The sequence below is a fragment of the Cricetulus griseus genome (assembly GCF_003668045.3).
Source record: "Cricetulus griseus strain 17A/GY chromosome 1 unlocalized genomic scaffold, alternate assembly CriGri-PICRH-1.0 chr1_1, whole genome shotgun sequence".
Taxonomy (NCBI): domain Eukaryota; kingdom Metazoa; phylum Chordata; class Mammalia; order Rodentia; family Cricetidae; genus Cricetulus; species Cricetulus griseus.
The window spans coordinates 99,854,388-99,877,908 of record NW_023276807.1 but is presented as its reverse complement, the minus strand read 5'-3'; the positions used below and the strand labels follow the sequence as shown (position 1 = coordinate 99,877,908).

Sequence of the window (23,521 nt, the reverse complement as noted above, 5' to 3'; positions counted from 1 at the left end):
TTGTGAGCAGACAACAGAGTCCCGTCCCTTTGGGAGTTCATGCATTTCTGTTACCCAAGTATTCTAACAGATTGTTCCATCGGATATCTCCAATCCATTTTCTGTTTGGATCACAGGTATTGGCGGAACTCAAAGAGTATGCTACAGAAGTAGATGTGGATTTTGTACGGAAGGCAGTGCGTGCCATCGGTCGCTGTGCCATCAAGGTGGAGGTGAATAGGTTCTGGGATTCCATTCCTAGCCAGGGAGGGAGAAGGTTGTTGAAAACAGAAAGCCAGTCTGATCCTAGAAGCTGTTTATGGTTCAGGAAGTCCAAGGGTCACCAACAGGGCCTCCAAGGTACCCACTACACAGAATTACATTGGCTCTTTTTCACTTCAGGCTCTTGAGTTGTAACAGGTGAAATGATGCCCCTGTAATGATGGTTCTTAATGATGGTTCTCCTACAGCATTATCTAAGGCCACAGGACAGCCACCAGCTCATGGAGTTCCTGTTAGACTTACCACAGAGATCTGCGGCAGGACCTCTGCCTGATAGATACTTCAGAAGATACCTTGATTGAGCTACTGGGCTGCTTCTTCTGACCTACTAAATCACTCTAAACCCAGTGCCCTGACATTTCATTCTCTCCACTCTGCCTGGGGAGCTATTCCTTGACATTGACCTGTACACAGTGGGTCTGCTGGTGGCTTAAGGACCCTGGGATAGCTGGTCATACCCACTCAGGACCCTGAAAACAGCATCTTAAGCTGTTTTCCCCTTGATTTTTATTATTGCTCTCCTGAGACATCTGCCCCTTCGGGCTATTATATAGTATGTAGAAATAAAAGCAAAAGACTAGGTACAGAAACTTTGTAGGTCTAGCCATTGCAGCCAATTTTATGAAACAAGCCAGAGAGATGGGGCCAAATAGGGTCACTCAGCCCTTTGCCTGGAGGAACTCCCAATGACCTCACACTTTCAAGAGCTACACCTCTGGCTGTCTTGTGTTCTCATTCTATCTGTGTGTCCTTTTCATCCAGGGCCCTCATTTGGCCCTTGTCCTCTGCCTCCCCATTGTCAAGGGAAAGAGATCTGTTTTCATGCTATAATAAAGAAGGTGGGCAATGGGTCTGAAGCTGCTTGACTGCAGCAGGATCATTAGCCCAATTGGAAACTGTGTGCAGAGACCTTGCCTACACTGCCTCTTCTTCCCACACAGCAATCTGCAGAGCGCTGTGTGAGCACATTGCTTGATCTCATCCAGACCAAGGTCAACTATGTAGTCCAGGAAGCCATTGTGGTCATTAAGGACATCTTCCGCAAGTACCCCAACAAGTAGGTGCCCACCCCGCATGGGAAGAGAGCAGCTCGGCTTCCTCTTCCTCCTTTCCCTTTCTTCCCATTTCATAGCTTTCTCAGAAGAAACTTTTTGTCTTTTTTGTTCTTTTACCCAAGCTGGCCCTCCAGGCCAAAATAAGATCAGCTAAACTCCAGCTAAACACCCCCTGTCTTCACCATCTCTCCGGGTCTGGGCAGCTGCCTATCTGACTTGGCCCTTAACCCTCCACCACACACATTGGCCAAAATTCCTTGGTGCTTACCTGCTGGCTCAATCCTGCTTTCCTAGGTATGAGAGCGTGATAGCCACACTGTGTGAGAACCTAGACTCCCTGGATGAGCCTGAGGCCCGGGCTGCTATGATCTGGATAGTGGGCGAGTATGCTGAGCGGATTGACAATGCAGATGAGCTGCTGGAGAGCTTCCTTGAAGGTTTTCATGATGAGAGCACCCAGGTGAGCCTTCATGTGAGCACACCCATCACTGATTGCCTAGCCCAATTCTGGCCTGTTCCACCCCTATATCCTTCCTTCCTCCCTCCGATTGCATTGCCACTGTGTATAGACATTAATTGACAGGCTCTGTGTGGCCCCTTTTTCTCCCCCACAGCAGTGCCTCAGAAGACATAGGACAGTCTGTGGTGTGTGTGGAAGTTGGTCAGAAGTTTCTGGCTTTGTTTTGATTTCATATTTATCTTTTGGTAGTACATTGACATGGTTCCAAATAGAAATACTCCTGGGACTATATAATGAAAATTCTTCCTCTAACTGCTTTCAAAGTGGCCATAGTTCTCCCAGTTACTAGCATACTTAAGTTTCTTGGTCATTAGAGATTATAGGAATGGTCCACTAGATGTTCATGCAGACATTTGAGCCAGTTCTATTGTTCTTGGCATTTGTGTTTTATAACCACCACATTTCCTGAATAAGTACTGAGCTAGCACTTCCAGGAGAGGGGAAAAGTTAGATCTATGACATCTAGACACATTTTTATCAGTTGGTCAACATGTAACCTTTACCGTTGATTCATTAGCATTGAACTCAGTGGCCAACAACACTGACTTATGCCTGACTGATTTATCTAGCATGTATATTTCTCCACAGAGAACATTTCTAGAGCCTTCTAGACAAGCACTATAACACTATACTTGGGAGCCATTTTAAATGAGAAGAAGGATACATTTTTTACAGAATGAGAGCTGAAATGAAGGGTAGAATCAGCCTTGCCTTGTCCCAGCCTCAGCTTGGAAGTATTCATCAGCTGATTTAGGTTTCCATTGCTCAGCCTTTATCTACAGATGACCACTTAAGCCCTGTGAATATTGATTTTCAGGGGCAACAAGTGGCAGATTTACAAACATGGAAGCAGGGTGTGACGGTGTACACATGTAATCCCAGCATTTGTGAGGCAATTTTATCGGGTGTTGGTGGTCATCCTTGGCTATATAAAGACTTTGAATCCAGCCTGGGCTACATGAGACCTTGTCAATAAAAACAAGGCTGGTGAAATGGCTCAATGGGTAAAGGCACCTGCCACCAAGCCTAACAGCTTGAGTTCAGTCATAGGAACCATCTGGTCGTAGGAGAGAACCAACTCCTGCAAGTTGTCCTCTATCTTCCACCATGTCTCAATGGCATACATACCTCGCACACACATGAATAAATAGTAAACAGTTGTAATAAAAATACGCCAAGTGTTTAAAAAGCATGGTATTACAAATGAAGAGAAGTGGTGTGTGTCTGTGTCTGTGTCTGTTTCCTTCTCACTTAAATGCTATAGTAGTCCACTATGCAACTTCAGATTGCTTAGAACCTTGCCTTCTCCCCTTAGGGTAATTCTGAAGGCATGTCTTTGTTAATGTATGCTTTATTATTTAAGTCCATTGGACGTTTGTGTGTCTAGTCTGTTCTTGTGAGCGGGCTGCTGTGGCTAGGTGACATGGCGTAGAATTGTGAATATTTCAGGGAGGAAGCCTTACGCAGATAGCTTGGAAAGAAGGGATTGTGCCCTTGAAATCTGGGTAACTCTTGCCTGATTTCATTTGGTAGAATGGTTGTCTTTATTTGACCTCCCATCTCAGATGGTACTGTCCTGCCTCTTGTACTTGATTTGAACAGCTCAGAAGGTAATGGGTATAGTTTTGTCTGCATCTCTTTATTGTTGTTCCTTTTGCTGTGAATTAGGAAATGTCTTCTGCCCAGTGCCAGCAGTGTAACCTAGTGAGTCCAAACATGGGCCATGGAATCATAAACCCCAGAGCCCATACCTCTCATCTGCCTCACCCTTGCTTAATAATTTTATGCTCATCGTTAACATATTTCTAGTCCATAGTAAGTACTCATCAGTGATAGTATTGACCTGGGTCAGAATTAGATTTAAAAGTGAAGTGGCCCAGGAAAAAGCAGGGCCTGCTAGTTCCCGTAGCTGACACTTCTAAACAGCACACTCCCTCCCCATACTCTTGCCTTGGAGTGTTAGGGCTATCTCTGCCACCCTAAGTGGCTTCTGCCTTGGTCACATTCCCATGAGCAGGAACTACAATTAGGCAACAGTTTAGACTCTGTCCTTATAGTTTAACTACTACCATGGACAAAGAGAACTTCTACCTCAGCAGTTCAACAAAAGTCCCAAGATCTGTGTTTTGTGGAGCCATTTACCAAGACTCATGGGCCTGGTGTTCATCCTAGCCTGTATGGGTCGAAAGAGACAAAATGGCAGTTCCCTGAAGGAAAGCCAGCAGAGTGGGTGCTAAGTGAACAAGAACACCAGATGTCCATAGCAGAGTCCTAGCATTGATTCTCATTACCGCTTGCCCTCCCACTGCCACCCGCCTGCACTGCCCACTCCCTCCATGTAGCTTCACTTTTAACATCAGCCGCTCATCTGTGGCTCCCCAGAAGCCAAGCCTTGCCTGTACTGTGTCTGCTTCTATGGAGGATTGCCTGGGCAGGGGGGTAAGTTGCCAGATATTTGGGTTAAGTCTTGTAGCCTCTTCAGCCACAGAAATAAACCTGCTAAAGAGCCAGGGACTAGAGAAGTCAGAAGGAAAAGCTGAGTCAGGAATCTATAGGGAAGAAAACAGCCCTGAAGATCTGAACTCAGGTTTCCTGTGTTCCTTAAATTTACCAAGTCGTCAAAAGGGGATGGTGGTGCACAGCTTCACAAGGATTATTTACATTGTTGTCTGCTTGACTCTTGCAGTTAACCATATGAGTTATACCCATTTTACAAATGAGGAAACTAACTCAGGTCAGGTAACTTTAATGACTGTTGGTAAATGATAGAGTCAGAGTTCAGATGAGGTGTGATCTTACTCTAGCTCCAAATCAAGTGCTGTAGGTTTGCAAAGCTCTTAAGACACCAACTCCCACCTGAAGTGGGTCATGCCTTTTTCTTTTTCTTTTTTTTCTTCCTCCTCCTCCTCCTCCTTCTCTCTCTCTCTCTCTCTCTCTCTCTCTCTCTCCTCTCTCTCTCTGTGTGTGTGTGTGTGTGTGTGTGTGTGTGTAAACCGATAAATCTTCCCACCAGCCGCCCAAGTTCCGCTCACCGTGTTAGGGCCCCAAGTAACACACAGAGACTTATATTAGGTACAGTGCTGCTGGCCAATGACTAAGATTTTTTATTTGCCAGCTCTGTCTTAAGTATCACCCATAACTGTTAATCTATATATTTTATAAACTTATCTTATTGAGGATGCCGGCAGAATGTGTCCTGTCTTCCTGGCGGTCACATGGTGACGCCGCTTTCCTACATTTCCCAGAATCCTCCTTCTCTCTTAGTCCCGCCTCACTTGCTCCCCTATTGGCCAACAGGGCTTTATTTATCAACCAATAAGACAAACATATACTCAGAAGGACCTCCCCCATCATGTGTGTGTGTGTGTGTGTTTATGTGCATTGGTGTTTTGTACTCATTTTTGTCTGTGTGAGTGTCTGATCTTGGAGTTACAGACAGTTGTGAGCTGCTGTCTTGTGGGTGCTAAGAATTGAACCCAGGTACTCTGGAAGAGAAGCCAGTGCTCTTAACCGCTGAGCCATCTATCTCTCCAGCCCCTTTGTGCTTTTTCAAAGGGTGCTTTTGTAACAAGGTTTCCATACATCTTGGGCTGGCCTCCCTCTTGCTAGGTAGCTGAGGATGACCTTGAATTTCTGGTCCTTCTGCTTCCACTCTCCAGGACTGGGATTGCAGTTATGAACCACCATCCCCTGACCAAAGGTGAATGAATGACTAGAGCCAGATGTGGAAGTCACATTCTGGGCTTACTCCTGCCTTGGAAATAGTCAGCTGCTGCTCCTTTTCCACTGACCCATATACAAGCAGATGTCAAGGGGCTGTGGATGACTCATTCCCAGAAGAAGCCTCCTTTGTTTTGTTTTCTTTTTTTAAATGGGGTTGCAGGGTGTATTAAAGTACTAGAGTAGAGATCAAATACAGCTTCTGGAAATTAGTTCTCTCTCCACCATGTGAGTCCCAGGGATTGAACTCACATCATCAGCCTTAACAGCATGTATCTTTACCCACAGCAATTTTCACTGGCCCATCCTCTCCATTCTTATTCCTGTTGTCAGACTACCCTGCAAGCTAGGATGATGAAGCCATGCATTTCAGTGCATACCATCCTACTGAACAAGCAAGAGTTAGCTACTAGTACTGTGGCTACTGAGCTGCCTGGGCCATTGCTCCCACCTTCCCCAAAAGACCTGTTCTAGGCTGGGAGGGGAAAAAAAAAAAAAAAGGATTTTGGCTTCTGAAGGACCAAATACATGGCCTTGTGTGCAGTTTTTTCAACTATCATGTATTTCTTTCTTTCTCTCTTTCGTCTTCCTTTTTCTTTTCTTTCTTCCCTCCCTCCTTTATCCCTCCCTACCTCCTTCCCTCTTTCTTCCTCTCTCCTCTTTCTCTTCTCTCTCTCCCCCTTCCCCCCCTCAGGATTTCTCTGTATAGAGCCTCAGCAACTCACAGAGATCTACCTACCTCTGCCTTCCTAGTGCTGAGATCAAAAGTGTGTACCACCACCTGTTGGTGATCATCTGATCATCATGGGTTTCTTAAGCACCTGATGTTCCCTAGGCAGTAGCCTAAGCAGTATAGGGTCACACAGTGAGCTAGACAGACCCTATCCCCATCCATCAAAAGCTCATGGTCAGCTCAGTGTGGTGGTGCATGCCTTTAATCTCAGCACTTGGGAGGCAGAGACAGACAAGATCCCTGTCCGTTCCAAGCTAGCTTGGTCTACATAATGAGATCCAGGACAGCCAGAGCTACATAATGAGATCTGACTTTAAAAACAAAAAAGAAGCCAGGCAGTGGTGGCTCACGCCTGTAATCCCAGCACTTGGGAGGCAGAGGCAGATGGATCTCTGTGAGTTCGAGACCAGCCTGGTCTACATAATGAGATCCAGGACAGCCTCCAAAGCCACAGAGAAACCCTGTCTCAAAAAAAAAAAAGAAAGAAAGAAAGAAAGAAAAAGAAAAAGCTTACAGCCATAGCTGATGACACTAATGGGGGAGTAGAGGAGATTATGGAAGTATGGGGCTGGGGTCAGCATGAGGACTACAGTGAGGAGTGTCAGCAAGGCTGAGTATATCCTGATGAAATGAGATGGAGGGGTCAGGAATGCTTGCTACTTTCTGATAGCCATGTATTTCCTCGGTGGCAGGCTAGCTCTGAGGAGCCCTGCTGGCCTGTCCTCTGACTCTCTGTGGTACCATCAACAGCTTTAAGGAGTATACTAGTCACATGTGTTGCCTTTTGAAGCTCTGAACCTCTTTTGGAGCTACAGACTTGAAGCTCTTACAGGCATCTGGGAGCCCAGCTGAGCCCTTCCTACCAGATAGTACCATGCCCCACTCCAGATCCAAGTTCCTCAGCAGAAGCCCCAAGACTACAAGAGCTGTTCTTGATTTCCGGCTGTTCTTAGACCCACCAAGCTTCCTTTGTTGTGCACCCCACCCTCGTTGCCTTGTCCCCTGCAGGTCCAGCTACAGCTACTGACAGCCATTGTGAAGCTCTTCCTGAAGAAGCCAACAGAGACTCAGGAGCTGGTGCAACAGGTCCTCAGTTTGGCCACTCAGGTAGTTTCCCCACCTCCCCTGCTGCTCCCCACATTGAAGTCTTCCCCTTAACCAAGGGTAGCATCTGTGGGAATTGATGCCAGAGTAGATGACATCCTGACTTCTGGGAGTCAGATTCACAGATAGATCCACATAGGGTGGCGTCACCAGGGGAAATTGAAGGGGATATGGGAAAGCCAAAGGTTTGCTGGAAGGTTCACAGAGATAGGGATGGGAGACCTGGACTAGGAAACTAAGGAGCCCCAGCTGAAAGTTGAGGGACTAGGATATGTCTCTAAAGTGGTTATGTTTAGAATTGTTGGTTGAGACAGGAAGCTGTACACATTTTTACCCTGCACTTGGAAGGCAGAGGTAGGAAGTTCTCTGTGAGTTCAGGCCCAGATTTTGAGTTCCAGGACAGCCAGGGCTCCACAGAGAAACCCTCTCTCAAAAAAAAAAAAAAAAAAAAAAAAATTCAAAAAGAAAAAAACAAAACCAAGCAAACACAATTGTTAGATGCTAAGGCTGGTCTGTGGGAGGGCCCCCTTCTCTCACTGGGTAAGAGTTACATGGGTGTCTCCATCTCCACCCCGTAAGGACTCAGACAACCCAGACCTTCGGGATCGTGGCTACATCTACTGGCGCCTGCTCTCCACCGACCCTGTGGCTGCCAAAGAGGTGGTGCTGGCTGAGAAGCCCCTCATCTCAGAGGAAACAGACCTTATTGAGCCTACACTACTAGATGAGCTCATCTGCTACATTGGCACACTGGCTTCTGTCTACCACAAGCCACCCAGTGCCTTTGTGGAGGGTGGTCGAGGAGTGGTGCATAAGAGCCTGCCACCCCGCACTGCCTCGTGAGTACAGCTGGCCCCCAAGCATGAAGGCCTTAGAAAATGGCCCCTGGAAAGGCCTTAGTTTAAGCAAACTAGAATCCTAGCCACCTTCTGCCAATGCTAAGTGTCCTATATACTGGGAGCGCCCATTTAATCCTCTGAGTTCTTGAACAAAGTGTCCATTTAACAGATGAGGATAGTGGGTTTGGAGAGTGCGGACAGTCCAGGACTCCACAGCTAGCAGAGCTGACTTCTAGTTCCAAAGACCTGTTCCCACCACCTCTGTTGCTCCCGGGTAGCTGGTTTGGCCCAATGACAGTCTTGGAGGCTGGCATCTAGTTTCCTCTTTAGCACGGCCAGAATATATACAGCTGGCTCACCACATGGCGAGCTTAAAAAGTAGGTGGGACTAGGGAGGCAGAGAGACAAGCCATATAGATGCCCATCCCCCACCTCCATCCCCAGACAGTGAGGTGACCCAGTGCCTTCTTAGGGAAGGATTTTGGAGATGAATGTCTCTTTACTTTCCCTGAAACACTCTGATACCTCCACCCCATCTAACCCTTTCTGTCCAGCAGGAGCGAGAGCACAGAGAGCCCTGAGACAGCCCCTGCTGGAGCACCTTCTGGTGATCAGCCTGATGTCATCCCTGCCCAGGGTGACCTGTTAGGTGACCTCCTCAACCTGGACCTTGGGCCTCCAGTGAGCGCCCCACCTTTAGCTGCCTCCTCAGTGCAAATGGGAGCTGTGGACCTTCTTGGTGGTGGCCTCGACAGCCTGGTATGTCTTAGGTCTCCCAGGTGATGTTACTAATGATCTCAGATGAGCAGGTTTTGATGCCCCTCTGTGTTATCATCAGCCAAGACAGGTGTGTGGAATGTTCATTCTACCCTCAGTGGTGATTGGGTAGCTCCATGCTCGGTCACCTGCATCCTGTTAGAATGTTCCTAGCTTTGAGGAACCAGGCCTTTGTCCACTTACACTCAGGCCACACCACCTAGGGAGAGCAGCCCAGCCAGACTTCCATGGAAGGTCAGGGTGAAATCTCCTCTGCCCTTTGAAAGCAGTGTGGTAAGCCTGGCCCAGGGTCTCTCTGCCCTTCCTTGGGTACCTAAGTGGTGCTGGGTAGAGGCAGCTGCTGAACCTTTCCCTTAGTGTCAGTAGTCTAGCCATGAGAGATCCTACAACACAGGGTGTGAGGGTGCCAGGCTAAAGCCATAAGGAAGGGTAGTATCTTTCAAAAGGTTGGGGCTCTGGGCCTCAGAACATACTCATCCTGACTAGAGCCACAGTTAACTAACCTTTCTCTTTCTCTTGTCTCATGTTCTTTCCTGGCCTTTCTCTCTGCATGTCGCTGCCTGTCTCTTCACCCTGCCTGCTTCTGCTTGGAGATGGGGGATGAGCCTGAAGGGGTACGGTTCAACCCTCTGTCACCAATTCTTCATCTGTACTGAGCCTCGGCTGGTGGCCCAGTGTCTGGGCAGTCTCTACTTTGACCTCCTGGCATGCAGTTGCCACTGGCCCCATGCCCACAAGTTTTTCAGTGTCCTTACCACCCCATGGCAATGATGCCTTGTCATCCTAAGGACTACTGTCCCTCAGCCCGTGAGCTTTCCTAGAGGAGAGCCCCTCTATGCTTAGCTCCCTGCTACTACCAGTGGACATTGGCCCCCGTCTTAGGGAATGAGTCCTCTCCCAGAGGTTACTCCTTGAGATTCAAAGCTCATGAGACTCAGGAGTGCTTAGCCTCTCTTCTCCACCTACCTTACTTTGTCTTATTTCTGCAACTTAAAGTTGATGTGGAGGTGGTCCTGTTCCTACTCCACGGGCCCCTAATGCCCCTGCCTTTCTTGCATGTCTCTTCTGATCTCTTTGCCAGATTGGAGACAGCAACTTTGGGGCACCTCCAGCAGCAGTGACAACAGCAGCAGCACCAGCCAGACTTGGAGCACCCGTCAGCAGTGGCTTAAGTGATCTCTTTGACCTGACCAGTGGTGTGGGCACCCTTTCAGGATCCTATGTAGCTCCCAAAACAGTAAGTGCCTCACTTTTCTCCTGGCAGGAACAGAGAAGGGGAACTGAATTGGGATTGGTAAGGCCTCCCACTGAACTCAGTACCATGGAGATGGTTGATGAGTCTTTCATTCTTACTGTGCCCTAGCTAAGGTCTTATGTTCTGACAGCCTCTGCTTTGACCTGTCTATGACAGCAATGCCTTGTCTAGTTGGCACAGTGAGCATTTGTTGAGCAAAGATGGGTAATGCACCACAGGCTGTTGCCTGTGGAAGAAGGCCTAGAGGGAAGGGAATACCTTGTCAGAGTACCGGTTCTTGGTACTATTAGATCCAGTGTATTAGACACAGAGAACTTCTTTTTTTTTATAATTATTTATTTATTGTGAATACAGTGTTCTGCATGTTGCCTGCATGCCAGAAAAGAGTACCAGATCTCATTATAGATGGCTGTGAGCTACCATGTGGTTGCTGGGAATTGAACTCGGGTCCTCTGCAAGAGCAGCCAGTGCTCTTAACCTCTGAGCCATCTCTCCAGTCCCCACAGGGAACTTCTTGTCTCTGAAGAAAACTGATGGCTCTACACAGAATGGAAATTAAAAAATAACCACATGCCGGGTGGTGGTGCTACTTGCCTTTAATCTCAGCACTCTTGAGAGGCAGAGGCCAGCCTGGTCTGCATAGCTAGTTCCAGGATAGCTAGGGCTGTTACACAGAGAAACCCTGTCTCAAAAAACCAATAAATAAATAAATAAATAAATAAATAAATAAATAAATAAATAAATACCACATGTCTCCATCAGTATATGAAGAAGACAAAAGGAGAAAAATCTGCCCTAGAAGACATTGTGACAGGACAGGCATGGGTGACATTAGTTCAGCACGAGGGTGTGTACTGGTAATTTCTGAAGAGACAACTGACTCTCAATAAAGTTCTCAACACAACAAGTGCTGGGTGTGCTGATGCAAGCCTCTAATGTCGGCATTAGGGAAGTAGAGGCAAGAGGATCAAGAGTTCAATGTCACTAGGGATTGTGGCGCAGACCTTTAGTCCCAGCACTTTGGTGGCAGAGACAGGCAGATTTCTGTGAGTTCCAGGCCAAATAGAGCTATATAGTAAAATCCTGTTTCCAAGGGAGGGGCAGCAGCTATAGTAGCATTCCTTTAATGTCAGCACTCAGGAAGCAGAGGCAAATGGATCTCTGTGAGTTCAAGGCCATAGAGTTCCAACATAGAGTTCCAGGACAGCCAGGGCTACGTAATAAACAGACCCTATCAAAAAAAGAAAAAAGAAAAACACAAAACATGCTCCCCATGAGTTAGTCTTGGGAACGTCTGTTTATTTATTTCTGTGTGTGTAAAGTATTCAGAGAAGACTCCAGGGATGTAAGAGAGTTAAAAGTTGTTCATGGCAGAATGCTCAGCATTCCCATCTCCCGTCCCTAAAACATAGTAGTTTTAGGACACCCCCCTTACCTCATCATGCTTCTTGGAGAATGGCCTACAAGTACCCAATGTGCTCCTGAGGGTGTCGTCACCCACCAAGACATTTTGTTAGACTAGAGATTCTTGAGGTAAAAGGCTAAGCCAGGCTAAGTCTTGCACATGACTTGCTCATAACTCTCCGTGCTAGCCATTGGAGAGTTCTAAACTGAATGATGAAATACTTTGATTTGAGCTTTGGCCCTAAGGAAGGTGTGGATGGAGTTGCATAGAGCCCAAAGGAGATTATCAGGGTGCTCCTCGAAGCCTAGACACCAACAACTTTGGAAGCACAGAGAGAGACTGTGAAGTGAGAACTTTCTCAGCGGTAGGAATAGGAGCATATTGAAGGGGCTGAACAAGGAGACAATAGGTACTGAGGTGGAGCCATTGGAGGATGGGTGAGAACAGCTATGTTTGGCGTGTAAATGTTTGTGCCTGGGACTTTGAGGAGCACAGTGTGAGTCATTTTAACCTGTGTCAGGGAAGCTCCTCAAGGATATATATAGCCTAATCCTTTAACAACACAAGTCAGAGGCCATGTCTGCTGAACCGTCATCTTCTGAGGTTCCTACCTCAGAAGCTTCAGGACCCACCCGTAGAGGTCTTTGGTGATAAGGGTGTAAGCAGCACCTGTGTTTCTCTGACCTGGCTTCTCCTACAGAGGTGGCAGCTAGGGCCCCAGGCAGTCTCTGACAGGCTTGGGCTGAGAAGTCCACATGATAGCAGCTCTTCTGCCTGCAATAGCAGGCTTGATGCCAGGCACGCACCAGCCTTCCACAGCAGCAGCCTACTGGGTCCTCCTACAGCCATATGTTGCTGTTATTCATTTTATGGTTGAGAAACTTGAATGCTTTTGCATGTGGCCACATAGCTGGTAAGTGACAGAATATGGAATTAAATGTAATGCAGTGACACTGTAGTTTAATCTTCAACTTCTATGTCATTGTGCTACAAAGTAAGAACACTTGTGTGTCTTCCATTTTTGAGACAGGGTCTCGCTATGAAGTCCCATGCTGGCCTTGATCTTGTGGCAATTCTCCTGCCTCAGTCTCCAGGGGGCTGGGATTGTAGGGTTGCAGACATGAGCCATCATGCCTAGCTATATACTCTCTAAGGTCACAAGTCACAGTCAATAGGACCAGAGAGTACAGGGTGTGATATAAACCACATTTAGTTGCCTACTACACAGGTTGTTGACAGTGACTGCCAGGACAAACCATACCCATTAAAAGCCTAACAACAGCCAGGCATTGGTGGCACAACGCCTTTAATCCCAGTACTTGAGGGGCAGAGGTAGGCAGATCTTTGTGAGTTCGAGGCCAGCCTAGTCTACAGAGCAAGTTCCAGGACAGGCTCCAAAACTACACAGAGAAACCGTGTCTCATAAAACAAACAAAAAAAAACCAAAAACAATTAATAAATTTTAAAAATTGGTCAGTAGGGCACAGTGTAGCAGGCTTTTTCTTTGGGGCCATCAACCAGCTCCCATATCATGACACAAAGACTTATTATCAGTTATGAATGCTTGGCTTTATCTTATGCTTGTCCCATTAGCTCTTATAACTGAACCTATTTCATCTACATTTTGCCTCAGGGTTTTTAACCTTTCTTTCCTTCTATATATCTTATTTTCACTGCTTTTCTTGTCTGGCTGGCTGGTGGCTGCCTGGCTGCTGGCTCTGGGTATGTCCCTCTTTTTCTCCCTCATTCTCCTTCTCTCCTCTTTTGCCTAGATTTCTCTCCTACTTATCCTGTCTGCCCACCAGCCCCGCCTATCCCTTTCCTGCCCTGGCTATTGGCCTTTCAGCTTTTTTGTTGTTGTTGTTTTGAGACAGGGTTTCTCTGTGTAGCTTTGTAGACCAGGAGGCCTCAAACTCACAAGAGTTCCACCTGCCTCTGTCTCCTGAGCACTGGGAGTAAAGGTGCACACCACGGGCTTGGCTGTTCAGCTTTTTATTAGAGCAATCAGGTGCCTTAGGCAAGGTGAACCAAATGCAACACATCTTTGCATAATTAAACACACATCCTTACACCTTAAACAAATGCAGCATAAATAAATGTAGCAAACTTAAGAAAACCTCTTGTCTCTGCCTCTCAAGTGTTGGCATTAAAGGCATGTGCTACCATCACCTGGCTGTATGTGTGTATAGCTTTTAACTGATGACATCACAGCTAGTCTGGTAGAGATGATATAGCTGCTCACACTTAGTGCTAGTGATAAGAGCTGTGAGGACTGGCCTGGAAGTAACTAGGCAGGCTCCTAGAGGAAGAGTCATTGCCACAGGACAGGACTTTCCCACCTTCTTAGTCACTGCTCCCTTCTCAAGCAGTAGCAGGTGATCTATACTTCCTTCAGAACACTATCACTGCTAGGATTGTTTGTCCTTTTAGAAAATATCCCCTCCCCCCTTCCATATGTAGTATGCACCCTACATATGGAGCATGGAGCTCCCTGCATTTGAAAACTTCAAGTTGGTCCAGCATGGCATAGCAGCTAGTCGAGGGGTTCAGCCAGCCAGTGAGATTTAATTCTATTTGGACTTTCTCCAGACTGAGTCCACAGTGACCGTCAGAGTGCCAGGTCAGACATGACTTGGTGATTGGGAGAGGACCAGTTCTGTAAGCCTAAGAGGCCTGCTGAGACAGAATCACCCAGCCTGATATGTGGGAGCCATGCCTAGGGCTAAGCTTAGCAGCTCTCCGAGTGCTCTTATACTCAAAGCCTTGGCTGGGGACTCAGTGCTGGTGGTTTCTGTTCCCTGAGACAGAGGGTGCTCAGAGCCTGCCAGGTGAGATGAGAACAGAGAAGAGCTTTCCAGGAATGGGAGACAGCAAGTGAGACATCTTAGGGAAAAAGGACAGGATAAGCCTGAATTAGGCCCCAGGCTATGAATACCAGTGCAAGGTGGAAAGGTTTTCTAGGGGTTTGTGACCATGTTTGCATCCTACAGGAGAATGCCAGCTGCTGTGAAAAAAGGGATCTAGGCAGCCATCTGGGTGAAGCTATGCTACCTTGAGAAATGGAAGCCCAGCCGGGCGGTGGTGGCGCACGCCTTTAGTTCCAGCACTCGGGAGGTAGAGGCAGATGGATCTCTGTGAGTTCCAGGCCAGCCTGGTCTACAGAGTTCCAGGATAGCCAGGGCTACACAGAAACTCTTGTGGGGGAGGGAGGGGAGACTGAGAGAAGTGGAAGCCCTGAGGGCAGATGTAGGCAGAAGCATTGAAAAGACTTGGGCTGTGTACATATAACAGAAGGGCATGTAGACTGGGGCACTGTGGAAACTGTCTGGTAGAACTGTAGCCTTTTATTATCAAGGGGCCAGCAAGCCAGTCATGAGAGACAAAGGGCCTGAGAGGCACATTTGTAGTTGTCCTTCACAGCAGGATTGATTCCTGCTACTTATTTTGTAAGCACCCTGTGCATAGCAGCACCACACTAGCTCTGAGACAGGTGTAGACAGAACAGCATACTTTCCTTAACGAGCTCCTTGCAAACGGTAAGGAGGACAGATACATAAGCTCATGAGGACAGGTTTCCTGATGGAGACATTCCTTTCCTGAGCCTGCTAAGGACAACCAGGACACTGGCAGGCAGAGCTTCTTTGGTACATTCTGTGGTGCGGCCAGTTTCTTCAGTGGAAGACCAGCCATATCTCCTGCACAAAAAGACAGGCTGTAACAGCCAAGAAGTCAGGTTGTGGCCAGGATCCAGAATGCTATTGTATACTCAGCTCTGACCTTGGCTTGTCACAGTACTGGCAAGGCTCACCTATCTTCTCACTGTTCTTTAGTCTTTCTTGGTATTGCCTTTTTTGACCTCTGAAGATGTCCTTCCTGTCTTCAACTACTCTGATACACAACTATGCTATGGTGCTGGTCCTGGGTGAGCTACAGAGTGAGCCTGTTTCTCATGCCTCAGTGATGGAGGCAGGTTGGTCAGAAGGCTCTTCAAGAAAGAGAAAAGATCTCAGGCTTGCTATGACTTTAGGGTGGGGAAGAGTCACACAGCCCTTCCTATCCTCTTCCCTACAGGTCTGGCTCCCTGCCATAAAGGCCAAAGGTCTAGAGATCTCTGGCACCTTCACCCGCCAGGTTGGCTCCATCTCCATGGACCTGCAGCTGACTAACAAGGCCCTGCAGGTCATGACAGATTTCGCCATCCAGTTCAATCGCAACAGGTGAGCCCTTGGCCAAACTCAACAGCAGTCACTCTTTTGTCCACTTTGTGGGAGCCAAAGCACCAGACAGAGTGGAGAGGTCTTCTCCCCTAACTTACTCTCCTCCACTGCCCAGAGAAGAGTTTTGTGTCAGAAGTCACAACTCCAAGCCAGCAACCCACCACTGGAAGCACCCTGCATCTCCCACCTGCCTCTCTCCTCCTAGGCCTGAGTCATATTTGTGTTTGGGAGCAGCTCTGAGAGCGTGGGTGGTTAGTAGGCCTGCCAGCCAGCCTCCCCCAAGAACAAAAGATTGATCAAACAAGGAATCTGAGAATGAGTAGTGGGTGCTCCCAGCTCTTTGTTGTCCCCTGTCCCCCATATTTCCTGGACTGTGTTGGTGAGAAAACATACTTGGTAGCACCATGAGCCAGCAAGGCCAGGCTCTCTAGGAACCTTGGTAGCCCCTCTTGATGATTCCTCTTCCTGAGCGGCTCTAGTGATGAGCAAACTGAGCCTCTAAGAAGTTGACTGAAGGGGTGGCTTCCTCAGAAGAGCCTTAGACACACTGGGAAGGCTGAGGCAGCTCTGCCTCTTCCCCTCACGGGACTCAAGAGGCTGTAGGTGCATGACTGCTGATAACAAACCCTCTGCACTGAACACTTCCTGGGTAGCAGATCCTAGGCCAAGGGCTGTAGAGTATTGGTCCAGTAGAGTGGATGTTATCTCCTCCTTATAATGGTAATAACTCCTGTGCTCAGGGAAAGGCCCTGCCCAAGGTCACAGAGCTGACAGTGATGGCACTCCCACACAGCCTGGAGTGCAGAGCCACCATGCAAATCTAGGTTCCCTCTGGATTCTAGGCAAACCTGAGTAGAGAGCATAGTTTCAGTTCTCAGCAGTGCCTGCCATTCATTTAGTAGCTACAAGTTGGGTATGAGCCAGTCCCTCATTTAAGTTGTGTCCTCATCAGGAAGAAGGAATTGTGTACTTCTGGTTTTTATCAGTATAGAAACTAGCATATTTCTGTGTGCTGCCCTGGACGTACTGAGTTCATTCGGTTCAGGCTCTCCTCCATACGACTGTGACTCGCCTTCCAGAAGTTTGTGTCCTACTGAAGCAGCCTTCCCAGTTTACTTACCTAGAAAGAAAGGCAGGACTTTCCTGAACCTGTGGTGTTTGTGTAGCATGGCCAGTTCCAGGCCAGACAGCGAAATCTTGTCTTTGCTGGGGGTGGTCAGATCCCTCTTGAGTTAGGGGTCTAAACACTAAATACCTAGACTGTCAGAGTTTTCCATTGAGAAGCATGAAGTCCAGACCGCTGGTACTGGGTTAGGTCCTAAAGAAAAGGGCAAGGATATGCCGCCTGACCTATCAGGATCCAGCACTAAGATAAACAGCGGCAGAGGTTAGCCTGCCTTAACCAGACTGGAGTGTAGTGCTGGTCTCAGATTCTTGCCTCCTGTCTACATGGCCAGTAGAGCAGGGAAGGTCATGAGTTTGGGAAAAGCTTACTTGATGAAGGAGTTCTTTGTCCATCACCTCTCACCCCACTCCAGAGCACAAAGAGCCAGCCTATCCCATGTCAGTACCCACTCCCCTGGCACCCCTGTGGGGGCTTCTCTCTTTCTTCAGCTTTGGCTTGGCCCCTGCTGCACCACTCCAGGTGCATGCGCCGCTCAGTCCCAACCAGACTGTGGAGCTCTCCCTGCCTCTCAACACAGTGGGCTCAGTCATGAAGATGGAGCCTCTGAACAATCTTCAGGTGTGTCCCCACAGGGCCAGCACCCCATTTCTACTCATGCTCAGTCCTGGGGTGGATGTTAGCCATATCTGTGGAAGGCCTGATAGAGAATTGTGCTCTTGGTTGCACATGGAACCTGGGCAAGGGGACAAAAGGGCATGGCTACAAGGGAGGGTTCTATGAGAAAGCCTGTGGGGTCTCAGAGGTGGTATAAGCCCAAGAATCAGGGTGTCAAGCCTTGGAGACTGACTGGGGACCCCCATGCCTAGGTGGCTGTGAAGAACAACATTGATGTCTTCTACTTCAGCACCTTATACCCACTGCATGTCCTCTTTGTGGAGGATGGGAAGATGGGTGAGTTGTGAAGGGCCCTGGGGATTTGTGCAATGGGACTGAAGCTAGGGAACCTGAGAAGGCTAGTGCTTATAATAAGGATTAACAAGCTTTGCCTTATGATGGGATCTTTGGCAAATCCTAAGGGCCCCATCTCTGGCTTGCAGGTGGCCTATGCCACCTTCCTTGTGAGCCTTGCTGCTCACCCTTCAGCTTGCCCCATGGGCTGCAAAGAACCAGTCACCATACCTGGTGTCCGCCGTCTCCTCAGTACTGGAGTCAGGACCCCAAGAAGGATGCAGGGAAAGCTGGACCTGGGCTGTGTGTGGCATCTCATCATCCTTGCCACAGAGCCATGTCTAAGGAGCAGGCTCCACAGAGGTGGAAGAAGATGAGGTCAGATGTAGGCTAAAGGAGAGGAGAAGCAGGAAGCAGAGGGCACTTAAGAGCAGGCCTGTGTCCTTGTGAGCTGAAGCAGATGGAACTGTGGAAGAGCCAGTGCTTCACTCAGGTGGCACACTGGAGACCAGACCCATTTCCTGCCATGTGATGCTGAGGGGTACAGATTATCAGGGTCCCATCTCTCACCCAATCCTCCTCACCCTGCAGACCGGCAGATGTTCTTGGCCACATGGAAAGACATTCCCAACGAGAATGAAGCCCAGTTCCAGATCAGAGACTGTCCACTCAACACAGGTAAGCCCTGCCCCCAGTGTCCCACTAATTCTCTCCCTGTATCCACCGAATGTGGGCCTCCCATGGCTGTCTGACCCTGCAGAGGCTGCAAGCAACAAGCTGCAGAGCAGTAACATCTTCACTGTGGCCAAGAGGAGCGTGGAGGGCCAGGACATGCTCTACCAGTCTCTGAAGTTGACCAACGGCATCTGGGTACTGGCGGAGCTACGGATCCAGCCAGGCAACCCCAGCTTGACGGTGAGAACCCCTGTTCCCACTCAGGTCTTGACCCTCTACCTCCCTGCCCTGGCGGCACTTCCCCAGTCAGCATTTCTAGTCTGGGCTGTTAAAAAATGGTGATGGGTGTCACTCTGCCACAATCTCTGAGCCTGGTGTGAGAATTGGTTCTTTGAACGTTTAGAAACTTCAGCTCAACCCCCTCAAGTTACCCAGATAAGACACCAAGGGATATAAACACATATACTCAGATAGGGAAATAGTATCACTGGCTACAGGCTTTGGCCCTGCTGCCATATGGGTGCCTGAGTGCCTGGCTAGGGGCACACTGATTCTCAGCAGCTCGTGCCTCTAGACCTTAAATCAGAGCTATCAGAGGACACCTTCAGGGTGGTCTGGATATTCTGTAAACTGCACTGCTGTTCCCAGGCCTAGAGTTCCCAGGCTTTGCTTCCTCCATGCACCCTTGCCTGGTAGGTGTGGCCCTGTAGACACTACCTCCCAATTCTGGTGACCTTGGCGCTGGTGGGTGGGGCTGTGGTGTTAGCTGAGGTGGTGGTAATTTACATCTCCCTGTTTGGTTGCTGCATGTCCACCTTCCCTGCCTTCTGCCATGGCACAGGACTTGGAGGTTAGCAGATTGCTTCTCTCTTCTTCTGCCCCACCTCCATCCTTCCTAGCAGTGTTGCGCATGCCTCATCTCCTGGTCTGACCCCAGTGCATTCTGCTTCCCTCTGTAACTTGGCCTTGCTTAAACATGATGCTCCCAAGGCCCAGCAGATGTGCATGGAGGCTACCAACACAAGGGTCTACCTACCACTTCCAAATACATGGTATGTAGAGCCCTTAAAAGGAGGCCTGTGGACCCTTCTGTGGCTACTGCTGCTGAATTCCAGAATTCTACTTGCCACTCCTTCCTAATTGCAGCCTCGGACAGATCTGATGCTCTCAAGTAGAAAGGCACACTGGCTGGCTTCCATCCCCTCTGCTTAGACTCTAGGCTAAGACCTCAGCCAGCACTGAGGTGGTCTTGTGCAAACCTGCTTCCTGCAGGAGCCGGAGCCAGACCTACACACCTTGCAGTCCCCAGCAGAGACCTGCTCCCTCTTAACCCTCTGCCCACCAGGACTGCCTGTCAGAACCGCTCCTGACCTAGACCTGCAGTGGTTGTAGGAGCAAACAGCCCCGAAAGGGGGTGGGGTCTGGGTACTACCAACAGCTCATGAGTCATGCCTCCTGCCAGAGGCTCTGGTGGCAGAACTGACAGCAGGTGTGGGGGCTGCAAGTATATTTGGTTCCCACCCAGCTGACTGTGATGGCCACCCCCTCTGCTTTACCTCACATCTGCCCCACTCTGAGCTGCCATCCTGCCATGTGTGCATGCACATACACTCAAGCTCACTTTTCCATCTGGTGCCCACTCTCTACCATCTAAACTGAAGAGCCCCAGGGATAAGTTCTTTCCCTGCCCTCCTCTTCTCCTGCAGCTGTCCCTGAAGTGTCGAGCACCAGAGGTGTCCCAGCATGTATACCAGGCCTACGAGACAATCCTCAAGAACTGAAGTCCCTCCAGCATCCACCCAGCCTTCTGCCAGCCCTATCATGGAGCCCCTGTGTGTGGCAGTACCTCCTCCTCTATTTGGGGAAAGGCCAGGTGGGCTCCTGACCATCCAGGAGGCTCCCCCATCCTAATTGAGGGCCCAGAGCAGGTCCATGCCCCCTCCTGGAGTGAAATCTCTGTGCATCTCCAGTGGCTGTTTTCCATTGCTGTTGATGCGGGATCAAAAGAAACGGAACCAGCACAGCAGCAGAAGCTGGACAGGAGACCACAGGGTGCTCTTCCTTCTCCCTTTGCCTGGGGGTGAGCATGGAACTCCCCTTGGGGTCCCAGCCCATAATCCTTGCCTTGTCTCCCCACCAAGCCTGTCCTGGGTAGAGTCTGGGTGCCAATATTACTGCTCCATCACAGTCTTGAGACTCTGGGGGCTAGATGTGGTGATGGGCAGAGATGGGCCAGCACCATCCACCCCGTGTACACCAGTTGGTGCTCTGTGACTGCCTGTGTGGTCCAGAGCCATCTGGAATTCTGTCCCCTCATGCCCTGGAGGATGGTCACTGCCTACAAAACATTCCTTGGTGTCCCCTCTGAGGGTCCAGGGCTCTTAGGACAGAAATAGGGTGAAAGGTGGAGCAAGCAGCAGTGGAAATGCTCCCAATATAGGGCTCCTGTGGGTTCTCTAGCATCCGCTGCCCTCTCCTGGCTCCCCAGCCCCAGTGTGTATAACAGTGATAGGTTTTCCCGTCACTGCTGTTTGATAATAAAGAGATTCTGCTTTTGGCAGTCACGCACACTTCTTTCCCTCTACAAAGAAAGACCAGCCTAAGAAATTGCTCCTGGGTGGTTGGGGATAACATCTGACCCCTGCAGTGATTATAGCTAATACGTATAAATAGAAAATATATATTGTATGTTTACTCTTATTTTCAAAAAGAGAAAACGAATAAAAATGATGACATTAAGTGTGTCCCTAGCCAGTGTGTCAGGTCGCAAGGCTGTTCTGGGCAAGGGTCCTGGGCTGAAGCCATATACCTGACTGTGGTCCCTGCCCTGATTCTCCTTCTGTTCATTCATTCAGTGTGTGGCCTACTGTGGCCTGTGGTGTCCCTGCCATCTTCCTGTCGTTGATGCTAAGTCCCGCCTAGCTGATGCTGTGTCCCCTTTGATTCAGGGAAGGGCTTGCAGTCCCACTTGAGTTTCCTCCTCTTTGGTGCTATCTTGGAGCAGTAGGAATGACCAGAGGGGTGGGGGCTGGGCAGTGTTGCATGTCTTTCCCTGGGGAGATGTTATCTGGGGAGAGACTCACCCAAGAAGAGGACTTACAAGAGACCAAAGAAACAATTAGCCCAAGGAACATGTACTCCTTTTTTTTTTTTTTAAAGACTTTATTTATTATGTATACAACATTCTGCTTCCATGTACATCTGCACACTAGAAGAGGGCACCAGATCTTATAATGATGGTTGTGAGCTACCATGTGGTTGCTGGGAATTGAACTCAGGACCTCTGAAAGAGCAGTCGGTGCTCTTAACCACTGAGCCATCTCTCCAGCCCCCATTGTTAACCTCTTTATTACCCTTTGGGAGGGGAGGAGTCTCCTGTTACCTGCTTCCATGAGCTAATGTTGATAGATCCAACTTCCTGATGGTCTTGTGCAATTAATCACAGCTACTCTGGTTTCAGGACAGTAATGGTCAGCCATGTCATGCCTGAACAGGGGTCCACAGTAACCTACTCCTTTCTTCAGCTCTTATTTTTTTCCCCATCCCCTCTTTAGGAATGAACTTTGTGCCAATAGACCAAAGCAGCAGTCATTTATTCTCAGTATTTTAGCCAGTTATGAGTCTGCTGTAAACATTGCCCGTTGCAAAAGAGCAGCTTCCCTGACCAAGGCCTACAGCAGCAATGATTTCAACAGCAATAACATGTCCACTAGGAGCTAAGACTTCACCAGTCACAGACTTTTGTCTTATAGTAAACAAGAGTTCCCTGCTGTGGAGCAGGACTTCAATCCAATTAGAAAGCAATTGGTTGCACTCATAACAATTGTTCCACTATTGTATCACCAAGCACATCTTGTGTGGCAGGCTGATGTCAATGTGCTGCCTGTGTACAAGCTGAGAAGGACCACTTGTAGCAATTGGTGAGAAGTCTGCATAGCACCTGGAGCTATGAAAGCCAGCTAACAGGGAGGAATCTTCCAGGCCAGCCCTTGACAGACTTACCATACCCTGCAACATAGCTTATGGTGTATTCAACAATAAGGACTTACATCTAGTTCTAATGTGCAGTCAATAACAATGGCAGTTACCTTTGTGATTTGTAAGGCATCAGGAATCTCCCTGGCCATCAGCTACTAGAAAAAGAACATCCCTAGGAACTGGGATTTTCATTCAAAAACATTCTGAATATGCCTTTTCCCGCCACACAGTACCTTCATCACTTAAACTCCATAACTCTCTTTGTAGACCAAGCTGGCCTTAAACTCACCTCTGCTTCCCAAGTGCTGGGATTGAAGGTGTGTGCCACCAATGCCCAGCCTTTTTTTACATTTATAGACATAGCCTGTTGTTGGGTTTCAAGAGGACAGCAACCCAGAGAAGAGTTCCACAGCAGCTACCCAACACCAAGACCTGCCATCGACTGAAAACCTCACACTAGCCTGGTTCCCCAGCAATCTCTTCTGGCAGGGTTACAGTCTGGCCCCAGAGGCTTCTGCTTCTAGAAGGTCCTGCTCATGTACCCCATCAACCCTGCCTCCTGTCCACCTCAGACACTGCTGCCTAACTGGCCTAACTGCTGCAAAAAGAGAGCAAGTGCCCCACCACTGCTCCAGCTCAACCTTGTGTGTCAACTGTGCAGCTAGCCAAAACCCTTGATTACACACACCTCATTCTTAATTGAAAGTCTGGGCTTGGAAAGCCCCAGGCCAATGCAACCTGAGTCTCTGACTTGTCAAGTAGAGTAGCTGAGTGTCTGTGCCCTTGAAAAGAAAGACTGTCATCTGTCACCTTCCTCCCCTGACCCAGCTTCCTGAGTGCACTCCTGAGGAACAGCTGCAGAGATCACCACTCCCATAGCCTCGTGGGGCCTTGTAGGCCTCCCTGTC

At 48.7% G+C, this 23,521-nt stretch overlaps 1 protein-coding gene and 1 non-coding gene across 6 annotated transcripts in view; both read left to right on the top strand.

Moving 5' to 3' along the window:
* Ap1b1 (adaptor related protein complex 1 subunit beta 1) overlaps positions 1 to 21,374 on the top strand; it is a 56,397-nt gene extending 35,023 nt beyond the window's left edge. For 2 of the 5 annotated variants that reach the window (XM_027387351.2, XM_035452101.1), the window contains 14 exons: positions 117 to 212; positions 1,203 to 1,318; positions 1,611 to 1,776; positions 7,298 to 7,396; positions 7,973 to 8,232; positions 8,787 to 8,991; positions 10,091 to 10,246; positions 15,741 to 15,886; positions 17,501 to 17,630; positions 17,879 to 17,963; positions 18,552 to 18,638; positions 18,721 to 18,875; positions 19,477 to 19,485; positions 20,342 to 21,374. In XM_027387351.2, the coding sequence (XP_027243152.1) occupies positions 117 to 212; positions 1,203 to 1,318; positions 1,611 to 1,776; positions 7,298 to 7,396; positions 7,973 to 8,232; positions 8,787 to 8,991; positions 10,091 to 10,246; positions 15,741 to 15,886; positions 17,501 to 17,630; positions 17,879 to 17,963; positions 18,552 to 18,638; positions 18,721 to 18,875; positions 19,477 to 19,485; positions 20,342 to 20,416 (1,785 nt within the window). In that variant the 3' untranslated portion in view covers positions 20,417 to 21,374. The remainder of the gene's footprint in view (positions 1 to 116; positions 213 to 1,202; positions 1,319 to 1,610; positions 1,777 to 7,297; positions 7,397 to 7,972; positions 8,233 to 8,786; positions 8,992 to 10,090; positions 10,247 to 15,740; positions 15,887 to 17,500; positions 17,631 to 17,878; positions 17,964 to 18,551; positions 18,639 to 18,720; positions 18,876 to 19,476; positions 19,486 to 20,341) is intronic. The other 3 variants (XM_027387353.2, XM_027387355.2, XM_027387354.2) reach the window with 3 other exon arrangements.
* LOC113832308 lies at positions 16,319 to 16,415 on the top strand. Its single transcript, XR_003479525.1, has one exon. It is a non-coding gene; the product is annotated as a small nucleolar RNA SNORD125 (small nucleolar RNA).
* Positions 21,375 to 23,521: the final 2,147 nt, after the last annotated feature.